We start from the raw sequence: 20,861 nt of genomic DNA on the forward strand, positions 1-20,861 counted from the left end.
CTGCCCCTCTTGGTGGCACTATCAGGCCTGGAATAAGTGTTAGGCTTGTCCAGCCTCAGAATCTCTCTTTCTTTCTTTATCTCTCTCTCTTTTTTTTTTCCTACACGGCATGATGAAATTTGCAACTCACTCAGATTTCTGCAGTGGGAGGGACTGATTGTAGATTGGGAATAATGCAGGCAGAGAGACCTGTCAGGCCACTATAGGGATTAGAAAGCTGTATAGGAGAAACAAAACTTTCCTCTACCCTTTTAGGGTCTCTAGCTGGGCTTGAGAATTAAGTTGACATAAGACAGGTTAACATGAGAAAAGCACACAAATTTTATTTAATCTTTTTACATGTACATGGGAGTCTTCACGGGAAAATGAAGACCCAAAAAGCAGTTAAGCCTAAGTGCTTATATACTAGGTTGAACAAAGAGTAGTAACTGTGAAATAGCAATTAAAATATATGGGGAGACTAAAGGAAGATAAGGATTATTTTAACAAGGTCTGTTTGTATAGATTCTCTCATCCTGGACTCCCCATTTCTGGTGATAAGAATGTTCATTTCCTCCTGGTATAGGGATGGCACGTTTCACATGGGATAATTATCTGCTTTCGGGAAGAAAAGGGGAGATCACAGCCCCATTCTTTCATTAGCTGTTTTTCAAGCGCCTTAGCTCAAAATAATCCTTATGCCAAAGTGGCATATTTTGGGGCGGCATATTCTGCTCCATTTCAGCTGATATTCAATTTCCGGGGTGCCAAGATGTCTCACCATTTACGGCACACTCTGGAAGAGACGGCTCAAGGAGGATCTATGAACTGATAATGGAGAACAAGGGTTTGTTAATTGAGTGGAACCACAGAACAGAGGAATAGGACCCAAAGAAGCAAACTGAGAAGGATCATGGAGAACAATAGGATCTGGGTTAGGAAGAAAGGTACCACAAAACACTGTGAGAAGATTGTGAAGGCAGGAGTAATAAACAGGGTCAGATGTGCATGGTTTTGGCCATTCGAAGGTCACTGGTAACTATGCCAAGGATATATTTAGTGAGTGATTTGTGAAGACGTCATATAATCAGGAAAAGACATGAGGATAGTGACTCCAGATTACCCAAGGCTTGGAGATTTGATAAATGGAAAGGATCTAGTAATTGACAGAGGTATGGATTAAACTGAGAGACACTGACACATATTTATATGTAGATGGGAAAGAGCCAGCAGAAAGAGGAATAAAACTTTAAGCTGGGATATCACTATGATTAGATCAGGATGACCAACTAATCTATTGTGCAAATAAGTTATTGATAGTGGAAGTGGGCTCCATTAATAACTATCTTAAGATAACAGGGACAGAATGAAACTGTCCCTGGGTGTGTGTTCACCCACACACCAGGGTGTGTTTTCACTGACACAAACACAAAGCTTCTGGGAGTGAAAGATTTAGAACACAGGTGGCAGGATGAGCATGAGAAGGCCTGAAGAGCACCTCTTCCGCCTGGTGGGAAAATGGAGAGGTAAGGATGCAGTCAGAGGTGGGATGGCCATAAGAAAGGTCACATTATCAACGTTTTGGAAACAAAGCATTAAGAGTGATGACCTCTTAGTCATGTTAAGAGTTCCAACGCGTCCTCAGGAGTCCACTAGATAAGACAAAATTTTACAATGTCTCTTCCACCCGATTTGAGTTCACTACCTATGGCTCCATCTATCCAGAGCTATCTGCAACGTTTTCTGTAGAAAGAAGGCTGCTTAAAGGCCTCAGGTGCCCTCTTCAGGACACTAAGTCCTGGTCACTGGGACATTCTGGACAAGTTAATTTAAATGTTTTGGGGGGTAAAATGAACTCAAACATGTTGAAATTCGAAAACTGATGCTATGTCAAATGCAATTCACTTCTGTTGAGTAAAAACTCCAGCAGTTCCACTGCACGATTTTGTTTTTGGCATGTCTGAGAGCCGCCATCTTGAGATGATATCTAACTCGGAAAAAAGACCAAAAAAACGCGACAGCCGGAGTCTACAAAGAGAAAGCGACTGCCTTAATTAAAATCGGCACCCAGTATTAATATAAAACATTAAATATTACCTTTGTTTCTCCTTTGTGTTAGTTAGCAGCCCTTCATGTGACCAAGTGGGTGGCCCTGAGAAGGGCCTTTTGTGAGTAAACAAGAGCTTCACAGCCGAAGACCGCAATGAAACTTAGCCGCCGAAGCCGTAGAGAGTGCGTCCCTGGCGTTTGAGCGCGTAAACCACGTCCATGGCGGTGACAGTCTTGCGCTTGGCGTGCTCGGTGTAGGTGACAGCATCGCGGATTACATTCTCCAAGAACACCTTCAGCACCCCGCGGGTCTCCTCATAGATAAGGCCAGAAATGCGCTTCACACCACCACGCCGGGCGAGACGGCGGATAGCAGGTTTGGTGATGCCCTGGATGTTGTCACGGAGAACTTTACGATGACGCTTGGCGCCCCCCTTTCCCAGGCCCTTTCCACCTTTGCCTCGACCAGACATGACTAACAGCGACTTCTAATCTCTCACAGCGCTTAACCCTGGGCTGCAGCCTCTTATATATCAGTTTTACGGACCTATTAGGAAACTGAAACGGCGGGGGCGGGAACGAGACCTCTGCCCCCGACTCTTCCCTTCCTCACTGGCCGTCTGCTATTGCCTAGCAGGGAAGGGGGCGGGGAAATGCGACTCAGTATCTGTTTCCTGTTTCCTGGTTGGGGTCCAGAGTCGCTGGTTTTGTGGACTCTAGTCGTGTGCCTGTGGGTTTTCTCAATTAATATTGTACAAGTCTCCTCACCACTTTTATTATTTAACAAAAGGAGGCAGTACCGCCACATTTGTCTGCAAAAGGGAGAGAAAGCAGAATAAAATTAATTTGAAAACATGAAGATGCTTTAAAAATGTAAGTATTCTTAAAAACTCTAGTAATGCTTATTAAGTTTGGCTGATCCTGAACATTTCCGTTTGGCGAAGCGTTTACATAACCATCGTTTTTCAGCATTCCTGGTAAAGAGGGATGTCTAGTAAGGGGAGCCAACATTAATTGAATTTCCACTCTTTTCTCCCCAATTTATAAAGCATTATTTACATTGTGAGGGTGAAGAATCCCAGGATTGAAGACCTAATCCTGTTCTAATAAATGGTATTGTGGGGGGTAGAACTGAGGCCTTCTGATTCTGTGGTCTTATGTCCTTGCCACCTACCACCGAGCTATGTCATTAAAGCATTGAAGATACATCAGGATGAATAAGTTTGCAAATTAACAGAATATTTAAAAAATAACAAAAGAGTGAAATACTGTCCAAGTAAAAAGGGTAACTGAAGTTCTACACACAGATAAGTATTGGTTAATAGACAAATGCCAACATTACTCACAGTCCACAAATTCACATTGAGTGCCTTCTATGTAACTACAGAGGTGATTTAAAAAAAAAAAAAAGCCTTCTCTGCTGGTGCTTACCATATAAGCGGTCAGAGGATTATTAACTTCCTTGAGTCACAAACTTTTTGAGATTTAGTTCAGGTGCAGTTACCTGTGGATTTAGACATGGTGATCTCCCCTGCTCTCCTTTTTGAGAAAGTCACTGAACAAGAATCATTGATTCATTGCATTTATTCATTCAACAATTTAGGGTCTACTATACGCCAAGAGTGGTGTACAAATACCAGATTTACAAAGACAATCACACATTCTTTTAAAGAACTTAAACTCTAGCTGAAGAAAGAGAAAAGTAAACTCGGGGTGAGGGGCCATGTAATCAGCCCACCATCCTCCTAGATTCATCCTGGTAGTGATGGGTGGAGCAGTCAGATCCCAGCAACATTAGCATCACCTGGGAGCTTGTTAGACATACAGAATTTCAGGACCAGTCCCAAATCTACTGAACTGATACGACATTTTTAAGATCCTCAAGTGAGTGGTTTGCTCATTCAAGTTTGAGAAGAATTGTTTTAGAGCTGTGCTTTCCTATATTTGTATTAGCTACTAGCCACATATGCCCATTTAAATTAATTAAAATTAAATAAAATTAAAAATTAATTTCTTCAGTCACTCTACCTTTAAGTAAGTGCTCAATAACCACAGGCAAGTGTAGTTGTTGTCTGTTCTACAGTGCAGATACGGAACATTTCCATCATTGCAATAGGTTGCATTGGGCTGTATTGTGATAGAGAACTTCTTCTGGAGAACTTGTAGCCCAGACTGGGAAAGAGAGTGTGGTAGGTACCTGAGAATGAGGCTTGCTGCAGGAAATGAGGATTGGAGTATTTCTGAGGTATAATAGAAATTAGTCACCTTCTGCGTGTACCAGATATTACAGATACACAGAGGGACATGTAAAAATGAAAGTGGAAGTTTGAGAGTAGTAGTGTCCTTTTTAGGAAATAAAATGAATAATATTGATATATAGTTGTGCTTGAAGGGGAGTTTCAAGTGGTAGAGTGTCCTCAGGTGAGACCATCTGATAGGAAATTAAAATAGATGTGATTTCTCATCACCCTTCTGAACACATTACATTGTAAAACAATGCTCTATTTGCTCTATAGCCCTTATTTTTAATTTGGCCTTTTTGATATTTAGTCAACATAGTCACTCTTCTCCTTAAATGTTTGAAATTTACTGAATTTTGGAACACTTAAGTACAGCCCCTGTGGATTGCCCTGGTGAGCCCTACCTATCTCTTTCACAGTCATTTACTATGGTGAGTGGGGGCTTGACACCAAAATTGAGAGAACATGAAGTTGTGAGACATCCATCACTTGTTTAACTTTAGTTTTTCTTATTTATTTTTTACATCTATAAAGTAAAAATAGTTCAAATCTTAGTCTAGCAGAAAGTCAATGGTTTTAGAATATATACAGATTTAGGATTCAAAAGAAATACAGATAACTTTTTTGTGGGCTACCAAGTAATAGGTGAAACGTTTCAACTTTATAGTCCCATGGGGTGATCCAGCTTTCAAGAACTTTGTCCATGCTACAGTTAGAGCATAAATACCTGGATCTCAAGAGATAACAGTACCTACACACAGTATAGCTCCAACCTCCTATACACATCTAGGGCAGAACTTTTCAGGTGAAATCAAGTCTCAATTATTGCCCTCCAGGAATGGCAGAGATTACCTATAAACAATTAAGCAGATGACCCTGAGCCCCAATGCCTTCTCACTTATTTGGGACCTAAATAGCCATGGGAACCGGTAACAGTTGCACAAGAAAGAAATGGTGGCATCTGCTGTAGAAAGAACTTTTCACCTATCTTAAATTGAGTACATACAACTTAGGGAACAATTCCAACAAGTATTCAACAACTGATATCATGACTACAATGATCATCAAAATAGTAAAGGTTTAAAAATCTGAATTTTAATTTTATCTTTAGGTCTAGATAGTATTAGGCTCTGGGCTGAAAAGGAAAAGGGCGTTATATAATGTTTGTTACTATTGCTATTGACAGTGATGATACTGAGGATGACAAGTAGCCCCATCCTCCAGACAAATGTAAAATGCCTTCCCTGGGAAAATTGGAATGTTCTAGATCCAATCCTATAAGCTTCCCTCTTTATACACTGTATTTGTAATTGGTATATAACATGGTCTCAAGTCCCAGAGACTTAGTTACAGACAGTGCCAGCCAATAATGACTATTTAAAAACAAGCCAAGTCATTTTTATGGAATTAGTTCAGTGCAAAGAGATGACATCTTTTAAGTTGATTATCCTGTCTTGGAGTTATATGAAAAAATTCTCAAGTCACTATTGAATGTAGGCCAGAATAAATAGATTTTAGGAAGTAGGGGTATTTATTTAAAAAAAAACACAACACCAAAATAGTTTTATTGTTTATTTATTTTGACAAACATGAGGTTTAATTTCAGTATCTGATTATTTGGTGGATATTAATTTTGTGCTTAATTATCCAATATTTATCGAATTCCATTAGCTCTCTGTGTTACAAAGAGATGGAGTAGGAAATCAGTCATGTTTGCTATGAAATATTTATTCAACTCCTTAGTGGACACATTCAGCCAATTAATTTAGGTCATGATAGCCTAGTTCATATTTTGTTAGTAAAAATCCCAGGGAAACTTATGAAGATTCAGTAAGTGAGTTTAATGAGAATTTTTTTTTACTTTCTAGTCCTCTGTGTCCCTATTTGCAATGTTGAAAAAAGATAAATCAAATTTGTATTTTAAGTATCATTTTGAAATATAGGAAATATGTACATAATTCTGTGCTAAATAATGGAGGAAGAAAATCTTATGGACGGAATATCAGGCAATATACAATTTTAACCCACTTGATCTTACAGAGTTCTTGAGCTCAGAGCTGGTAAAATGATGTAGAACTGCCAATCTGTTGCTTCATGATTCACTTTTCTTCTTTGTAGATGGTGTGATTGATCTCTAATGCCCATTCTAGGTCAGAAAAATCTATTATACTAATTTTTAGAGCAGGTTGGTGACTCTATTTGGAGCTGTTTGTCTAGAAAATAAATGGAGCAGCCTCACACCCCATCCTTCCAAAAATGTTTAAATCACCGAAACACTGGGAGCAAACCCAGTTTACACACTGGTCACTCAAATACTTTTTTAAAAAATCTATCCTTTTAAAAATACTTATCCATCTTGTACGTAGAATTTTCTACCCCAGTGCCAATTCCCAGTGCTTAGAGCAAACAAGTTGCAGGAGAGCTGTGCTATTGCTCCCGCGAAAAAACCGATTTTCCTTGTATATTTGAGTAAAAATGAGGTTATTTATATAAGGTTGAAAAGAAAACAATGTGTATGACAATGCCCTGGAAGAAAGATTTGCAAAGGAAGCAGAGAGAACTAGTAATTTTAAGGAAAATCTGAAAGTTGTCTCAATTTGACCGAAGTTTCCAAGGGAGTTGGGGTAATCAGGAAAGTTTCAGGGGGCCGGCTTTGAAACTAGGTATAGCAAATAAGGCAGGAATGAAGCCTGAAGAGTCTCGGATCAGTTTCCCCCAAATCCCTAATTATTTCGTGCCCAGACTTCTTATATTTTTCTTCTTTTTTAAGGGGCAAAAAACACAGCCATTCGGCAGAGCCGAGGAGCCCTTCGTAGCAGCGCGGCGCACGGAAAAGGCAACCAATCATCACGCAGCGACTCTCTATATAAACCCCCAGCCGGCGGTTCCCGGGACACGCCGTTCTGACAGTTTAAGCTTACTTTTTGTCTTTCCTGGCTAAACAGAAAAATGTCGGAGACTGCTCCAGTTGTTCCTGCTGTTCCCGCACCTACAGAGAAAACACCTGTTAAGAAGAAGACGAAGAAAACGGGCGCAGCTGCTGGAAAACGCAAGGCGTCCGGGCCCCCGGTGTCCGAGCTCATCACCAAGGCTGTCGCCGCCTCCAAGGAGCGCAGCGGCGTGTCCTTGGCCGCGCTGAAGAAAGCGCTGGCGGTCGCTGGTTATGACGTGGAGAAGAACAACAGCCGCATCAAGCTGGGTCTTAAGAACTTGGTGAGCAAGGGCACCCTGGTGCAGACCAAGGGCACTGGCGCTTCAGGTTCTTTCAAGTTCAACAAAAAGGCGGCCACCGGGGAAACCAAGCCCAAGGCTAAGAAGGCAGGCGCGGCCAAGCCCAAGAAGGCTGCTGGGGCAGCTAAGAAGCCCAAGAAGGCCACGGGCGCGGCTACCCCCAAGAAGGCCGCTAAGAAGACCCCTAAGAAAACCAAGAAACCGGGGGTGGCTGCTGGGGCCAAGAAGGTGGCCAAGAGCCCGAAAAAGGCGAAGGCAGCCAAGCCGAAGAAGGCGGCTAAGAGTCCGGCCAAGGCCAAGGCCCCCAAAGCCAAGGCAGCCAAGCCTAAAGCTACCAAACCCAAGGCTACAAAGGCGAAGAAGGCGGCCTCCAAGAAGAAGTAAATCGGTAGCGGGACGTCCTACTTTGCAAATCTCAAAGGCTCTTTTCAGAGCCACCCACTAATTTCAGATAAAAGAGCTTAGCCGGATATGTTTCCGTAGGTAACCAACAAGCCTTGTAATAAGGTAAAATTCTTTTTTAAACTTAAGCAATTTTTTTAAACTTGCCGCCCTAACGTGATTGGCTATGCGTCAGGGTGCGCGCGCACCGCCACGTACAAAGCTCTCCGAATGTTGTGATCACAGTCCTCTAATGAGAGTTTAGTGGCTCTCAAAAGAGCCTTTGCGGCAGATTCACTTGCCCTTGGCCCTGTGGTGGCTCTCGGTCTTCTTGGGCAGCAGCACGGTCTGGATGTTAGGCAGTACGCCGCCCTGAGCGATGGTGACTTTGCCCAGCAGCTTGTTGAGCTCCTCGTCGTTGCGGATGGCCAGCTGCCGGTGACGCGGGATGATACGCGTCTTCTTGTCACGGGCCGCGTTACCCGCCAGCTCCAGGATCTCGGCCGTCAGGTGCTCCAGCACCGCCGTCAGGTACACCGGCGCGCCGGTCCCGACCCGCTCGGCATAGTTACCCTTGCGAAGCAGGCCGTGGACTCGACCCACGGGGAACTGGAGCCCGCCCCGCGAGGAGCGGGTCTTGGCCTTTGCTCGCGCTTTGCCGCCCTCTTTTCCTCGTCCAGACATGTTAGGAAAGAAATAGTGCAGCTTGAGGAAAGGGTTATTATAGTCTCTGGATGTTTCTAAAATTTCTATTCCCATTGGTTTGCAGAGGCTATTGAGAGAGTTAACCAATCAGAACGCACTTCCGGAGTTACTTGCATGGGCTCCAGGAGAAAATACTGCACCAATTAGAGGCTGAGATATTAAGACTTGTATTGATACATACTTGGAAGCAGTTGGAAAGCTTGGATTTTTCCGCTTGATAAATGTAGTGCTATTTGGGGGGAGTATTCATGCTATTGTTATTCTGCCTAAATCTGCATAATTGTTGCTACCACCCTGACACCAAGGGATAGAAAAAAGTAAGCTACCCCTGGCGGTTTATAATTTACCCTTTTCTTTGCCAGATTTTTTTCCCCCTCAGATGTTGACAAGATCCAGGGAGCTGGGTTGGTGGTCTAATATCTTTTGGTGAATAGGCAACAAACAGGGAGGCAGAAACAAGTAAAAACCGTTGATAAAGGGAACGAGATTGCTTAGAGAGCACCTTGAGCTGGAATAACCAGGGCAAAATAAATGCCTCTAGGAAGATGGGTTGACCTGATATTACATCATTTCCCCTTCATCCCTGTTTTTGTTGTTGTTATTTTCTGAGGAAGGCCACTCGATTTTATTGGCAAATCTTGACCAAAATCTGAGTTCTGCAGACCATTAGGGGGTTGTAAACATGGATGGGGAAAAATTACATCTTTATTTTACCAAACTCTAAATGCAGCTAAGCATTTCCTTCAAGTGTATCTGTAGGCAGCTAATCACAATGGATTTTGCAGTGCCTCTGACTTTTTCAACAGTGGCCATCACAGATGTTCTTGGATCACTTTGAAGATATTGCAGATATCTTGAAATAAAATTTACATCATTCTGATTCCTTGAAACTGACATTTGTTATTCCACCTCTTGTTCCTTGTTATTTGATGTGACTAATGAAACACATTTTACGTAAAAGAAATACATTTTGACAGCTGTATTTTAATGTGGCTAATTTTCTTATCCTGTATGCTTTAAGTATTTTAAAACATTGTATTCAGAAGATATTTGTTTACAGGTTTCTCCAGACTATCCATAGAGTCCACTATACAAAACAAGTCATGAGTCCCTGAGCAGATCTTCAGTGGCAAACACCTCATGGTTGAAAGACTTCATCTTATTTCTTTGTTTACAACATACCCAGCGGCCCCCGCCCCCCGCCCCCAGCTACACATACACACACACACACAACTTACTGGTTAATAGTTTATTAAACTTTACTATTTAAACTTTCTTTAAAAGACAAAAGGAGGTAGCCTGTGATTACCTTTCTAGCTTTTCTAAGCAGGAGTTCATCTTTTCCCCATCACAACTGTATTCCATACTTTCTTCTTTCTAGAAAGGGCCAAAAAACCCTCCTCTTAGAAGACTGGTTTGGTTGAGAAGGCGATTTGCATAAATGGGAAGATGTGAAATGGTTACTTAGAAGAATCTTTTTGAAAATGAGAGATTGCATCAAGGGGGAAAGATAAGGAAGGGGGAAGAGACCTGTGAGGTCTTTAATACCCAGAATGAGAGAGTTTGGCTTTTGATTATGAGTGATGAGGAATAAGTGTTATGTGGGAATGTGACAGTCAGCAAGAGTGGTTACTATATAGTATCTCTGTAGTTCGTTACATTTTACAAACCACTTCTATGCCTGCCTCACTATAAAGCATTTGCAGTAGGTATAGCTAAGCTGCTTGATTATTATTAGACTGCACCGCGTGGCTTGTGGGATCTTAGTTCCCCAACCAGGGATTGAACCCAGTCCATGGCAGTGAGAGTCCTAACCACTGCACTGCCAGGGAATTCCCTAAGCTACTTGTTTTAAAGTTAAGAAAATTGTGGCTTAGAAAGATGAAATGGCCAGAATCACCTTGTCAATAAATGGTGGACCTGGGTCTCAAACACAAGTTTCTTTATTCCTAGTGTCATTTTCTGAGCACTGCTGCCCATCTATTATGTCAACTGGAAAAGGAGTAGAGTTCTCTATTTCCTTTTTAGGCTCATCCAGAAAAAAATAACATTCATGTATTTCTATTTTAGGCCCTTTATGAGCTATCCAATTCACAATCCCTTTGGAATGCACCAGATGGGATTAAACATGATTCAATCAATGCTCTTCTAGTTTTACACTGGTTTATGTAAATTAATATTCATATTCCTTTGCTTGGGACAGCTTCTAATTTACAAGGAAATCAGAACTTGTTTAACTCTTTCTCCATCTCCCAAAATTTTTGTTGCAGTTAAAGCAGGTTAAAATGAACCTCTCGGGATGGTCTTGATATTCTGCAGCAGGATGATGAGGGATCAGGAAGCTCATTCCTAGTCCCTGTATTTATTTCATCAGTAAACCACATCCCTAGGAGGGTCTCCTGAAACACTCATCCTTGCATTTCTTATGTTCTTTTGCTAAACAAAGGTGGTCTGTCAATCACAGTGGCAAAAACCCAGGTTTAGAAAAACTCAACAGATCTACACTTAAAGATGGCAAATATCAAGCAGGAGCCTGTGTGAGTAGTTGTCTCCAAAATATACCAAAAAAAAAAGAAAGAAAGAAAGAAAGAAAAAGGGACGTCTTAGCATGGAAGGTGTGAAGGGCATGTTCATATTTTCTTAGCTGCAGGAGGGTACTTATGCATATGGCATAGGTGTAAGCCAAAAGTAATTTGGGGGCCAGGCTGAAGTCGCTACTGTCTCCCTTCTACTTAGTAATTGCCTGACTCCTTTTAACTGGAGGAGGCAGATGGAATTCATGTCACTGTGTGGAGGCCTTGATTACTCATGTCACTCAGTCACTAAATCAGGTAGATGTTTAAATAAGTTTCAGTAACTGACAGTTTCTCCCCTCTCACATTCTCTCCTTATCCTCTCATACCTGGATGATTCCATTGTTTCTTAACCAGCATCCTAAACAGTTTCTTCCTAACTGGTTCTTCCTAAGAGGTTCTCCAGCCCCTAATTCCTAAATTCTGGTCATTCTGTCTTATAAAAATTGTCACTCTTGGGCTTCCCTGGTGGCGCAGTGGTTGAGAGTCCGCCTGACGATGCAGGGGGTGCGGGTTCGTGCCCCGGCCCGGGAAGATCCCACATGCCACGGAGCAGCTGGGCCCGTGAGCCATGGCCGCTGAGCCTGAGCGTCCGGAGCCTGTGCTCCACAATGGGAGAGGCCACAACAGTGAGAGGCCCGTGTACCAAAAAAAAAAAAAAAAATTGTCACTCTTGCCTTAGGTTCAAGTGAGAACTTTGTAGCCTTTTTTCATAATGATACTTTCTGCTCACACTAACCAGCACTAATAACTGAAATTTACCTTTCTATTCCTTTTTGTTGTTGTTTGTTTTTTGGACAACTTTACTCATCTGCAATTCCTTCTCTCCTTCTACCTGGGAGAATCTTTCCAATTTCATCTCAAGTTCCAACTCCATGAGTAAATTCCCCTAATTAGAAAAATCTAGTTTCTCTGATAATGTGCTTTGATGATATTAATAATTGGGTACCATTATTATCAATGGAAAATTTATAATGCATCTATTCTTTTCTGTCATTAAACTAAACCCTAGGTCGTTAGTCTTCTTTATCTTGTTTTCCCACTACTCTAGGTGTTTTTTAATTGACTGAGCTTTAAAATCCTGTCAAATGGGTAGGATTACCCCCATAATAATCAGATACAGTGATTTTCTGTTTTTCTGTGGAAAGCTAAGGGTAATAAATCTCTCTGCCCCTTCTATGACCCTTCTCATGGCTTGATTTAGGCACTAGGTCCCTTACTTTCTGAGGTATGCCATCCAAGGTGTTGGGGCTACTAAAAAAAAAAAAAAACACCTTTGCAGTATAAAAGTCTTCAGATGTAAAATATCAGTATTTACCTGTGTACATATGAGGTAGGCAGGATGTGGAAAAAGAATGGCATTTCTGAATTATCTTGATTTTTAGTTATCACTTCTATAAAATAAAGCTACTGGTCATTCAGAGATTATATACTTGTTTGTTTTTAAATTACATGTACTTATAGGCAACCAGGTAAGCCTGAAATGGTTACACAACTTAATTTTCCAACAGGTACAAATAAAATGTGACATGATTTAGATTTGTGATATTTCCCCAAGAAAATCAAAATTCATTAAAAAAAAAATCTCATGTTAAGCACTACCATTTCAATGTATGCCTTTAAAATTAAAAAAAAAAAGTGTGTGTGTGTGTGTGTATGTGTCTTAACAATCAAGATCATTGTTTGGATGATGGACAGAAAGGCTAAAAATTGTCCAAGTTAATGTTATAATTTTATTGCTGTGCATCAATTATATTTCTGTGCAATTGGCTGTAATAATTGTAGCATAATAGAACACAGTTTTATATGATCCTGTACATTTTCAAAATCCACCCATTTCCTTTAACATATTATGAAAATGTTAAAATAAACATATCAGTCTTCCTATGACAGCTCTTCCAAGGAATAAAGCCTCAGGGGTAACTGTTGAGGATCATACTGATGCTATTGTTTAATATAGCAATGCCAAAGGGAAAAGTTTTGGCTCTATCCTTTTTTTTATTATTATTTTTTATTTTGTGTTTTTTTTTTTTTGGCTCTATCCTTTTTAACTGAAACTTTCTTAGTTTCAGTTTCCTCATCTGTAAAGAACTAATAGAATAATAATTATGTATATTAGTAGAGAACTATTGAATTTACCTTATATTTTGGAGACTTCATAGACTAACACATGACTTCTGGCCGACTCAGTAATGCAACCGCTCAATTAATGTTGATTATTTCTACGTGGTAATACTATATAGTATTAAAGTTACATGAACTCTATCAATCTTTTATTTCTGTAATCAGGAATAAACTGAATGATAATTCCTGTTTGTTCAATAATTTTTATTTTAAATGCCACTTTGACTAATTTCTTGAGGGTTTGTTTTAGGCAGAGGACTGTTCTAGATGTTCTGATGGATTTAATAATACAACTAGGTGTTTTCTGTGCCCCCTTGGTCCTCATATCTTGACATCAACCATCTGGTGAGACAGAAACAGACATTTAAAAACTTACTGTGCTAGAATCTCAAAGAAAGTACAGGATATGGGCAAGTACGTTCTAATATGGAATGCCTTTATGTAGCGTTACAAATATCTAACACTCCATTATTGGAATTATGAATAGCTAAACTTTTTTCCTTAAATGGGTCCAGGCTCCCCAGTTCTCAGCACCCGAGTCTCAATGCCTGACAGACTTCCAAGAACAAAGATTTCTTTTATAAAACCTTTAGGACTTACAATGGCTAACTTGGCCTGTGTATTTATTTACAGCTTTGTTTCTGTTAAATTTACCACCTGACCTCTTTCCTTACTGATCCTCAAGGGGAAACAGCCCATTAAAAAACCATAGATTAATAGAAGGATCTCAATTTTGTAGTTAAGGATACCTCACCCATCTTGAACCTGAAATTTGCTGAAGTGTTTGAATAGACATAAAATCCTTCCAAACGGTCTACAGTAACCCAATTAGTAACAACCTTTCTACATTTCCAAATAACAGACTGTATAGTTTCAGAAAAAAATTCCTTACTTTTTTCCCTTCAGCTACCAGTTTAGAAATAGTGAAGAATTTGTTACTTCCACAAGAAGGGAATATCGTTTCAATACAGAATAACATAACACTGCTGTTTTGTAGGGATGAGAAGAAAGCGAAGACAATATTTTCTGCAATAGAGAACTGTCAAGCTTACAGCTGATTTTCATGTTTTACTGACAAATATGAGGTACTTTCATAAGCTTTGATTTAGAGATTAAGATAGGGAATTTAGGAAAACAGAAAAAGACCCCTGTAATGGCGTCTGCTGAAAGGCTCATGATTCCTATTCGAGTTCATTCCATTTTTTCCTACTCAGAGACCCACCCAGCTGCCCCTGTTGGTTGCTTTGGCCCTTTGTAGAGAAGACCTGGTGGGTAGAGACCGCCACCAAGTTCTCAGGAGCTGTCAAGGTCTTCCCTTTGGTGATAAAGCTAATAACCTAAGCCTTGGCTCCGTTTTAGGGGTGGTCGTGGTATATCCGTGACAATTCTCAACAGGTCCTTGTGGTTGCTAGCGAGCTGGGCCTCACAATTCTGGTGAGCAAGGGAACCCTAGTGTAGACCAAGCGTTTAGCCACGCCTAAATGTGCCAAACCTACACAAAATACACCAAACGGGAGTGTGCAAGTAACGCCGTGGAGGCAGTTCCTACACTGAAAACTTAAAAAAAAATAACATAGGCTTTTTAGGACTTCCCTGGTGGTGCAGTGGTTAAGACTGCCTGCCAATACAGGGGACACGGGCTTGAGCCCTGGTCCAGGAATATCCCACATTCCACGGAGCAACTAAGCCTGTGCGCCAGAACTGCTGAGTCCACGCACTGCAACTACTGAGTCCAGTGCTGCAACTACTGAAACCCTCAAGCCTAGAGCTCGTGCTCTGCAAGAGAAGCCACTGCAATGAGAAGCCCGCGCACCACAACGAAGAGTAGCCCCCGCTCGCCGCAACTAGAGAAAGTCCATATGCAGCACTGAAGACACAACGCAACCCCCCCAAAAAAAAAAAACCCCACACCATAGGCTTTTTAAAGAGCTTAATTCCGAGACTCTCTCCACAAAGGTCTCTCGGGACTACGCAAAATTTGACCAAGTACTACGGCACCTTTTATATGATCAAGTGATTGGCTCTGAAAAGAGCCTTTGGGTTTCAGTTATCACTCGATTAAGAAGGCCAATTTACGCCCTCTCCCCACGGATGCGGCGAGCAAGCTGGATGTCCTTGGGCATGATAGTGACGCGCTTGGCGTGGATAGCACACAGGTTGGTATCCTCGAAGAGCCCCACCAGGTAGGCCTCGCACGCCTCCTGCAGCGCCATCACGGCCGAGCTCTGGAAGCGCAGGTCGGTCTTGAAGTCCTGCGCGATCTCGCGCACCAGGCGCTGGAACGGCAGCTTGCGGATCAGCAGCTCCGTGGACTTCTGGTAGCGGCGGATCTCGCGCAGGGCCACCGTGCCGGGCCGGTAGCGGTGCGGCTTCTTCACGCCGCCCGTGGCCGGCGCGCTTTTGCGGGCCGCCTTGGTAGCCAGCTGCTTGCGCGGCGCCTTGCCGCCGGTGGACTTGCGAGCGGTCTGCTTAGTACGAGCCATAATGAGAGATTGCAAACACAGCTACAACTACAAGCCGTGCTGTTCTTGCTCATATTTATACAGGCGAAGTCCTCCTGATTGGTCCGAATCTTCAAATTCCGCGCCGTGAATTAAGTAACTGGATAGGCCTTGTGATTGGATACCAGGTCTCACTTTAGAAAATCTAGATCTATTGCAGTACGCTCTATATTTTCTCGCTTAAAGTCCTCCGCCATTTATTCACCCTGTATGTTACATGTTTTATATATACCTTAATTGGTTTTGTTTTAATCCCTTTGTTCGGGATTAAGTTTGGGAAGAGACGAAAATGAACGTTCCCGAGTTCTGAGCCCTTTCAAAAACTACGGTTTTGAATGTAATTGATCGAGTCCAGTTTCGTCACTTATCAAAGGTTCTGATTTTGAATAAACGTTTTATTTTAGCAATGCAAGCACCATATTACATAATTCCCAGCTCTCCAACAAACGCTGGCATCACTTCCAGACACTGTTCCTAGAAAACATGAAAATACTACCGCCGTTGAAATGTGACGATCCTTAATTCTTCGTAAAGCTTAAGTGTTGCCGACTTTGATCAAGCCGAACTGGAAATGCCAATGGCATAATTTTGAAAACATTTATATGTTTAGCTAATTTCTATGTTCTCTTTTCTAGAATTACTAACCCGGTAACTGAATTTTGGCAGAAAACTAGTCATAAATTTGTATCGGGCGTTTGTCTCTTTAGGTCCGGATCTAGAGAGAAACAAGGCTCACAAGTAGATACTTACGGACAAGACATTAATTTTTTGCCCTATTCTGAAAACGAAAGTTATTTTTTCTGATGGTGGGGGGTGATGTCGAGTGTTAGTTCCACTTAAACAGCCAATCAAAAAGCAGATTTGAAATCACCTTATTTGCATAAAAGGTTTCTACTGGCTGATTTGACCCAATCAGGAATTGAGATAGATTAAGCACCTATTTGCATAGAAGCCCTACAAAAATAGGCCAACATTGTAACAGGTGTTGTCAGTTTTCGTCTGTTTGATAACTTTACACCATGCCTGAGCTGGCTAAATCTGCTCCTGCTTCCAAGAAGGGATCTAAGAAGGCGGTGACCAAGGCGCAGAAGAAGGATGGCAAGAAGCGCAAGCGCAGCCGGAAAGAGAGCTACTCCGTATATGTGTATAAGGTGCTGAAGCAGGTCCACCCGGACACCGGTATCTCGTCTAAGGCCATGGGCATCATGAACTCGTTCGTCAATGATATCTTTGAGCGCATCGCGGGCGAGGCGTCGCGCCTGGCGCATTACAACAAACGCTCGACCATCACCTCCAGGGAGATCCAGACGGCCGTACGTCTGCTGCTGCCTGGGGAGCTGGCCAAGCACGCCGTGTCCGAGGGTACCAAGGCTGTCACCAAGTACACCAGCTCCAAGTAAATGTTTCCAGGCGCTGTTAAACCCAAAGGCTCTTTTCAGAGCCACTCACACTTTCAAAAGGGGCTCTAATGCTGCATACTATTCGTTTCTAGAGAGAAGTAAGGTGAGGTTTGAAAATTGACTAATTAGGCATCTTTACCATTCTAATTTTTTCAGAAATCGGGCTCTTTTTACTGAGCAGAAATAATTTTAGCGAGCACAGAGCAGAGAAACGGTTTTATATTAAGAACTGAGAAGTCAGTTTTAGTTGCTGACCTATTAAGAATTTTAGCAGTCAGACCATCAAATGACTGTGAAATCTTTAGTTATTCATGTAATAGAGAAAAGGAAGGGGTAAGAAACCTCAAGTAGCCTGGAAATATAAAACCTTGATTTTTGAATACAGTCCTTGGCTGGCAGCCCAGTGAGTCAGTCAGTCTTCCCTTAAGGCTGATTGGAATTAGCAACAATACAATTTCAGCTACAGATTTTCATAATACCATGAGACTAAGGATCATACACGACAGGCTACCTGCAATGTCGGTCAGAGCTCTTTAGTTGCTATCCTTATCAAAAGTGGACTTTTGATAAGTCCACTGTCATGGCCATTTCTCTGCTGGATTGGGGAGGGTGGGGGGAAGTTGCAGAGTATTGTGAGATCATAGATCTGAGTGTGCCCAAGATTCTTCTCTAAATGAACTCTTGAGTGGAAAAACTAGGACTCTGAGTTTATTCATTCATTCATTGAGAGCCTATTAAGTTTCTCAAAAAGTGACAGGTACTAGGGACAGAGCAATGAGCAGGATAGAAACTCCTCATTGCTCTCCTCCTCCTCTCCTCTCCTCCTCTCTCCTCACAGGGTACACTCTTTAGACAGTACCCAAACGAACAGAAGGGAAGTATCAGTCTAAATGTCACTTTAGCATTGCCAAAAGCTGAACTGACTCAACCTTAAATTTTTAATTTCCCTGGAGGCAGTTCTGGAAGGGAGGTGGAGTAAGAGAGATGGCAAGGGAAGAGGAGACAGTAAAAGAGAGAAAGGAATTACAAAAATGTGTGGAGTTCAAGTTTGTATTTGTGGACTATGGTTAACAACAGATGTTATATATTTACATTTTCAGGTTACCATGTTTTATCATTGGTCCACAAGAATTTTGTATTGGTCCTAGCGCTGTGACTTACTGAAATGTAGGATCTTACTGAAATGTAGAAAGGAATACTATACTAATAAATCTTGTCCATTATTCCTCTTAAAGATTCTCCTTAATAAGATTTCTTTTTTTAATGTGCACCTGTATGACTTAGTATTAGATACCCCTAGAAGTGACAGACAGCCTAAAATAGTGGTTAAGCAAAATTAAAGTCTTTTTCTCTCTATGTAGCTCAGGCCTGGAATGGGTGCTCCACTCTCCTTAGGGAACTCATCCCTTTCTATGTATAAGGTATGTTCTCTCTATTATTTGAGAATATTCTCAAATATATTCTGCTATTCAATTCTACTATGGAGAGCCTACCGAGAACAAACTGGATGGATGAAATTCATAAATATTAAGTAGGTAATTCATAAGTAGGAAACGTATAAGAAATGTTGGATAGGTAAGCAAGGCATTTATGAGATACAAAATTCAGAAGCTGTATTTACTGTAAATCATTAAGTTAGTACCTCGTGAGATGTTAGACAGAGGGAAAGTAGAGCTTGTGTGTGCTACATGGAGATATAAAGTGATGAAAGAACCAAGAAGTGCCAAATATTTGTAAGACACTAAGTATTTATGAGTTCCCCAATATTTATGAGTTCTTAAACTGACCACCCACTGGTGACTCCCACTTTGGTACCATTTGCCCTCTACAGACAACATGCACATAAAAGACATGTTTCCTTCGTATGTCACTGGTGACCTCCCTAGATGGGAGGCTGTATACTCAGCCCTGCATCTCTCCAACAGAGCAAGCATGTGTTGGCTCCAAATCACTTCCATCTGCTGGACCCCTTTGCTCAAAGTCCAACCTAGTTCTCAGCAGAGAAGAAATTCAAAGGAAGGCAGGGAGTGAGAGGAGAGAGAGGGAGAGGGGAGGGTCAGAGAGAGATAGGAAAGAGGGAGGGGGAGGAGAAGGGGTGAAGAGGAGGAAAGGGAGGTTTCACATGAAAAGTGAAACCAAGGATTCAACTGATCTTTTGCAACCTATCTGAAATGTGTTCATTTGTCCAGTATCTTTTCCCTTGTTTCTTGCTATATATTTAAAATTGATTCAATCAAATTAATCAGGGAACTTAAATTGGCCTGTGAGACTTTATGTTCTATGACCTTGGAAATGGCCTGCCTGGTAGTGTATTGGGAGGCTACCACTGCATTAAGGTAATTTCTCACTTGTCATTCTAGCTGTCATTCTTAATAAGATATGGTCCCTGTTACCTAGGACATATAACATTGTCCTATAGAGCAAATAATAATGTATACAAATATAGAACAGTAATGAAATATGCTTAAAATTGAAGGGCTTTGAGGTTCACTACCTGGGAAATTTGTTGTCACCATTTACTAGCCAGGTGACCTTGGGCATTACGCAGAATCACTCAGCATGCTTCTCCATCTGTAGAGATAATACAGTAACTCTTATAGGTGACTTGCTCAAGCATATTTAGCGTTGGGACTGCCCCAGAACTCTGTTGTTTCAATGCTCTGTCTACCACTATCAGGAAAGAACAGAGGACCTGTGCATAGTGATTTTAGAAAATACACAGGTTTTCTGGAAAGAGAATTAGAGCAAGTGTGGATATCTGAGGTGACAGATACATGATACTAACTTCAGGGCCCCAGTTCTGCACAGATAAACTCTATAAACCTTCAGAGGCAGAGGCACACTGGCTGTTAACCTCTCCTTCCTGAGCCCTCAGAGACCTTGTTTCCCAGCTTCCCTTGTAGTTGGGTGTGACCTTCTTAGCCCACATAGCTGAGTTCCTAACAATGGAATGTAAATAAAAGTAAAGTTTGAATTTTCAGGTCTGGGGCATAATAACCTCCCACGAAGACTTTCCAAGCTCTTTCCCCTCCCAAGACAAAAGTGTTTTAGAAACAAAAGAGGCCCAAAATAGAGTTATGTCATCAGACCAAGACTTAATTACAGTTTTGGCTTCCCCAGAAATGAAATCTTAAACTAGTCAAACAGGAATTCCTGCTCAGCACCAGTCAGGTAATCAGCCGGACAGACCCCTGCCAACCCCTACAGGAAAGCAACCTTGCAATAAGCTACCCACTTTTTTTCCTAGTGTAACTTCCCTGTTCCTGCTCCCTTCTGCCTAGAAAAATCTTTTATTTTGTACAGCTCCTCACAGCTCTCTTCTATCTGCTAGCCTGGATTTTGCCTGATTCATGAATCACTGAATAAAGCCAATAAGATCTTTAAAATTTACTCCATTGAATTTTATTTTTTAACATGGGAAAGCAATGTGTTTAGGATGATTGAGACACAGAGATAAAAGTGCACCTGGGCTCCAGAACCACTGCTTGGAAGAAAGAGCTACTTGCTGATCTAGAACACCCTTTTTGGACCTCATAAAAGCAGAGAATAAACTTGCAATAAGCCGTAAGGTTGTCAATTGGAAAAATAATAATAACCTAAAAGTTGAGAATTATGTTATATTCAGCAGGTATATGGAGGACTTAAGCCCAGGAGACAGCCTCTCAGATAGCTCTGTGG

General features: G+C 41.5%; 5 protein-coding genes across 5 annotated transcripts; 2 read left to right on the plus strand and 3 right to left on the minus strand.

The window, feature by feature from the left end:
* Positions 1 to 197: 197 nt before the first annotated feature.
* LOC141279703 (histone H4) lies at positions 198 to 3,291 on the minus strand. The gene is made up of 2 exons (XM_073810451.1): positions 2,077 to 3,291; positions 198 to 807 (listed from the first exon to the last, which is right to left on the minus strand). The coding sequence occupies exon 1, from the start codon at positions 2,499 to 2,501 to the stop codon at positions 2,190 to 2,192; it is 312 nt and encodes a 103-aa protein (XP_073666552.1). The 5' UTR covers positions 2,502 to 3,291; the 3' UTR covers positions 198 to 807; positions 2,077 to 2,189.
* Positions 2,762 to 9,465, plus strand: LOC101339451 (histone H1.3). Its single transcript, XM_019944902.3, has 2 exons — positions 2,762 to 2,901; positions 7,039 to 9,465. The coding sequence occupies exon 2, from the start codon at positions 7,218 to 7,220 to the stop codon at positions 7,881 to 7,883; it is 666 nt and encodes a 221-aa protein (XP_019800461.1). The 5' UTR covers positions 2,762 to 2,901; positions 7,039 to 7,217; the 3' UTR covers positions 7,884 to 9,465.
* On the minus strand, positions 8,056 to 8,639 carry LOC101324611 (histone H2A type 1-like). The gene has a single exon (XM_033863616.2). It carries the CDS (start codon positions 8,637 to 8,639, stop codon positions 8,175 to 8,177), a length of 465 nt encoding a protein of 154 aa, XP_033719507.1. The 3' UTR covers positions 8,056 to 8,174.
* Positions 9,466 to 13,471: 4,006 nt separating the features above from the next.
* Positions 13,472 to 15,877, minus strand: LOC141279702 (histone H3.1). The gene has a single exon (XM_073810449.1). The coding sequence runs from the start codon at positions 15,763 to 15,765 to the stop codon at positions 15,355 to 15,357; it is 411 nt and encodes a 136-aa protein (XP_073666550.1). The 5' UTR covers positions 15,766 to 15,877; the 3' UTR covers positions 13,472 to 15,354.
* A 185-nt stretch (positions 15,878 to 16,062) lies between these two features.
* Positions 16,063 to 19,281, plus strand: LOC101324906 (histone H2B type 1-L-like). Its single transcript, XM_073810450.1, has one exon. The coding sequence runs from the start codon at positions 16,803 to 16,805 to the stop codon at positions 17,181 to 17,183; it is 381 nt and encodes a 126-aa protein (XP_073666551.1). The 5' UTR covers positions 16,063 to 16,802; the 3' UTR covers positions 17,184 to 19,281.
* Positions 19,282 to 20,861: the final 1,580 nt, after the last annotated feature.

This window comes from Tursiops truncatus, chromosome 10 (assembly GCF_011762595.2).
Source record: "Tursiops truncatus isolate mTurTru1 chromosome 10, mTurTru1.mat.Y, whole genome shotgun sequence".
Lineage (NCBI taxonomy): Eukaryota > Metazoa > Chordata > Mammalia > Artiodactyla > Delphinidae > Tursiops > Tursiops truncatus.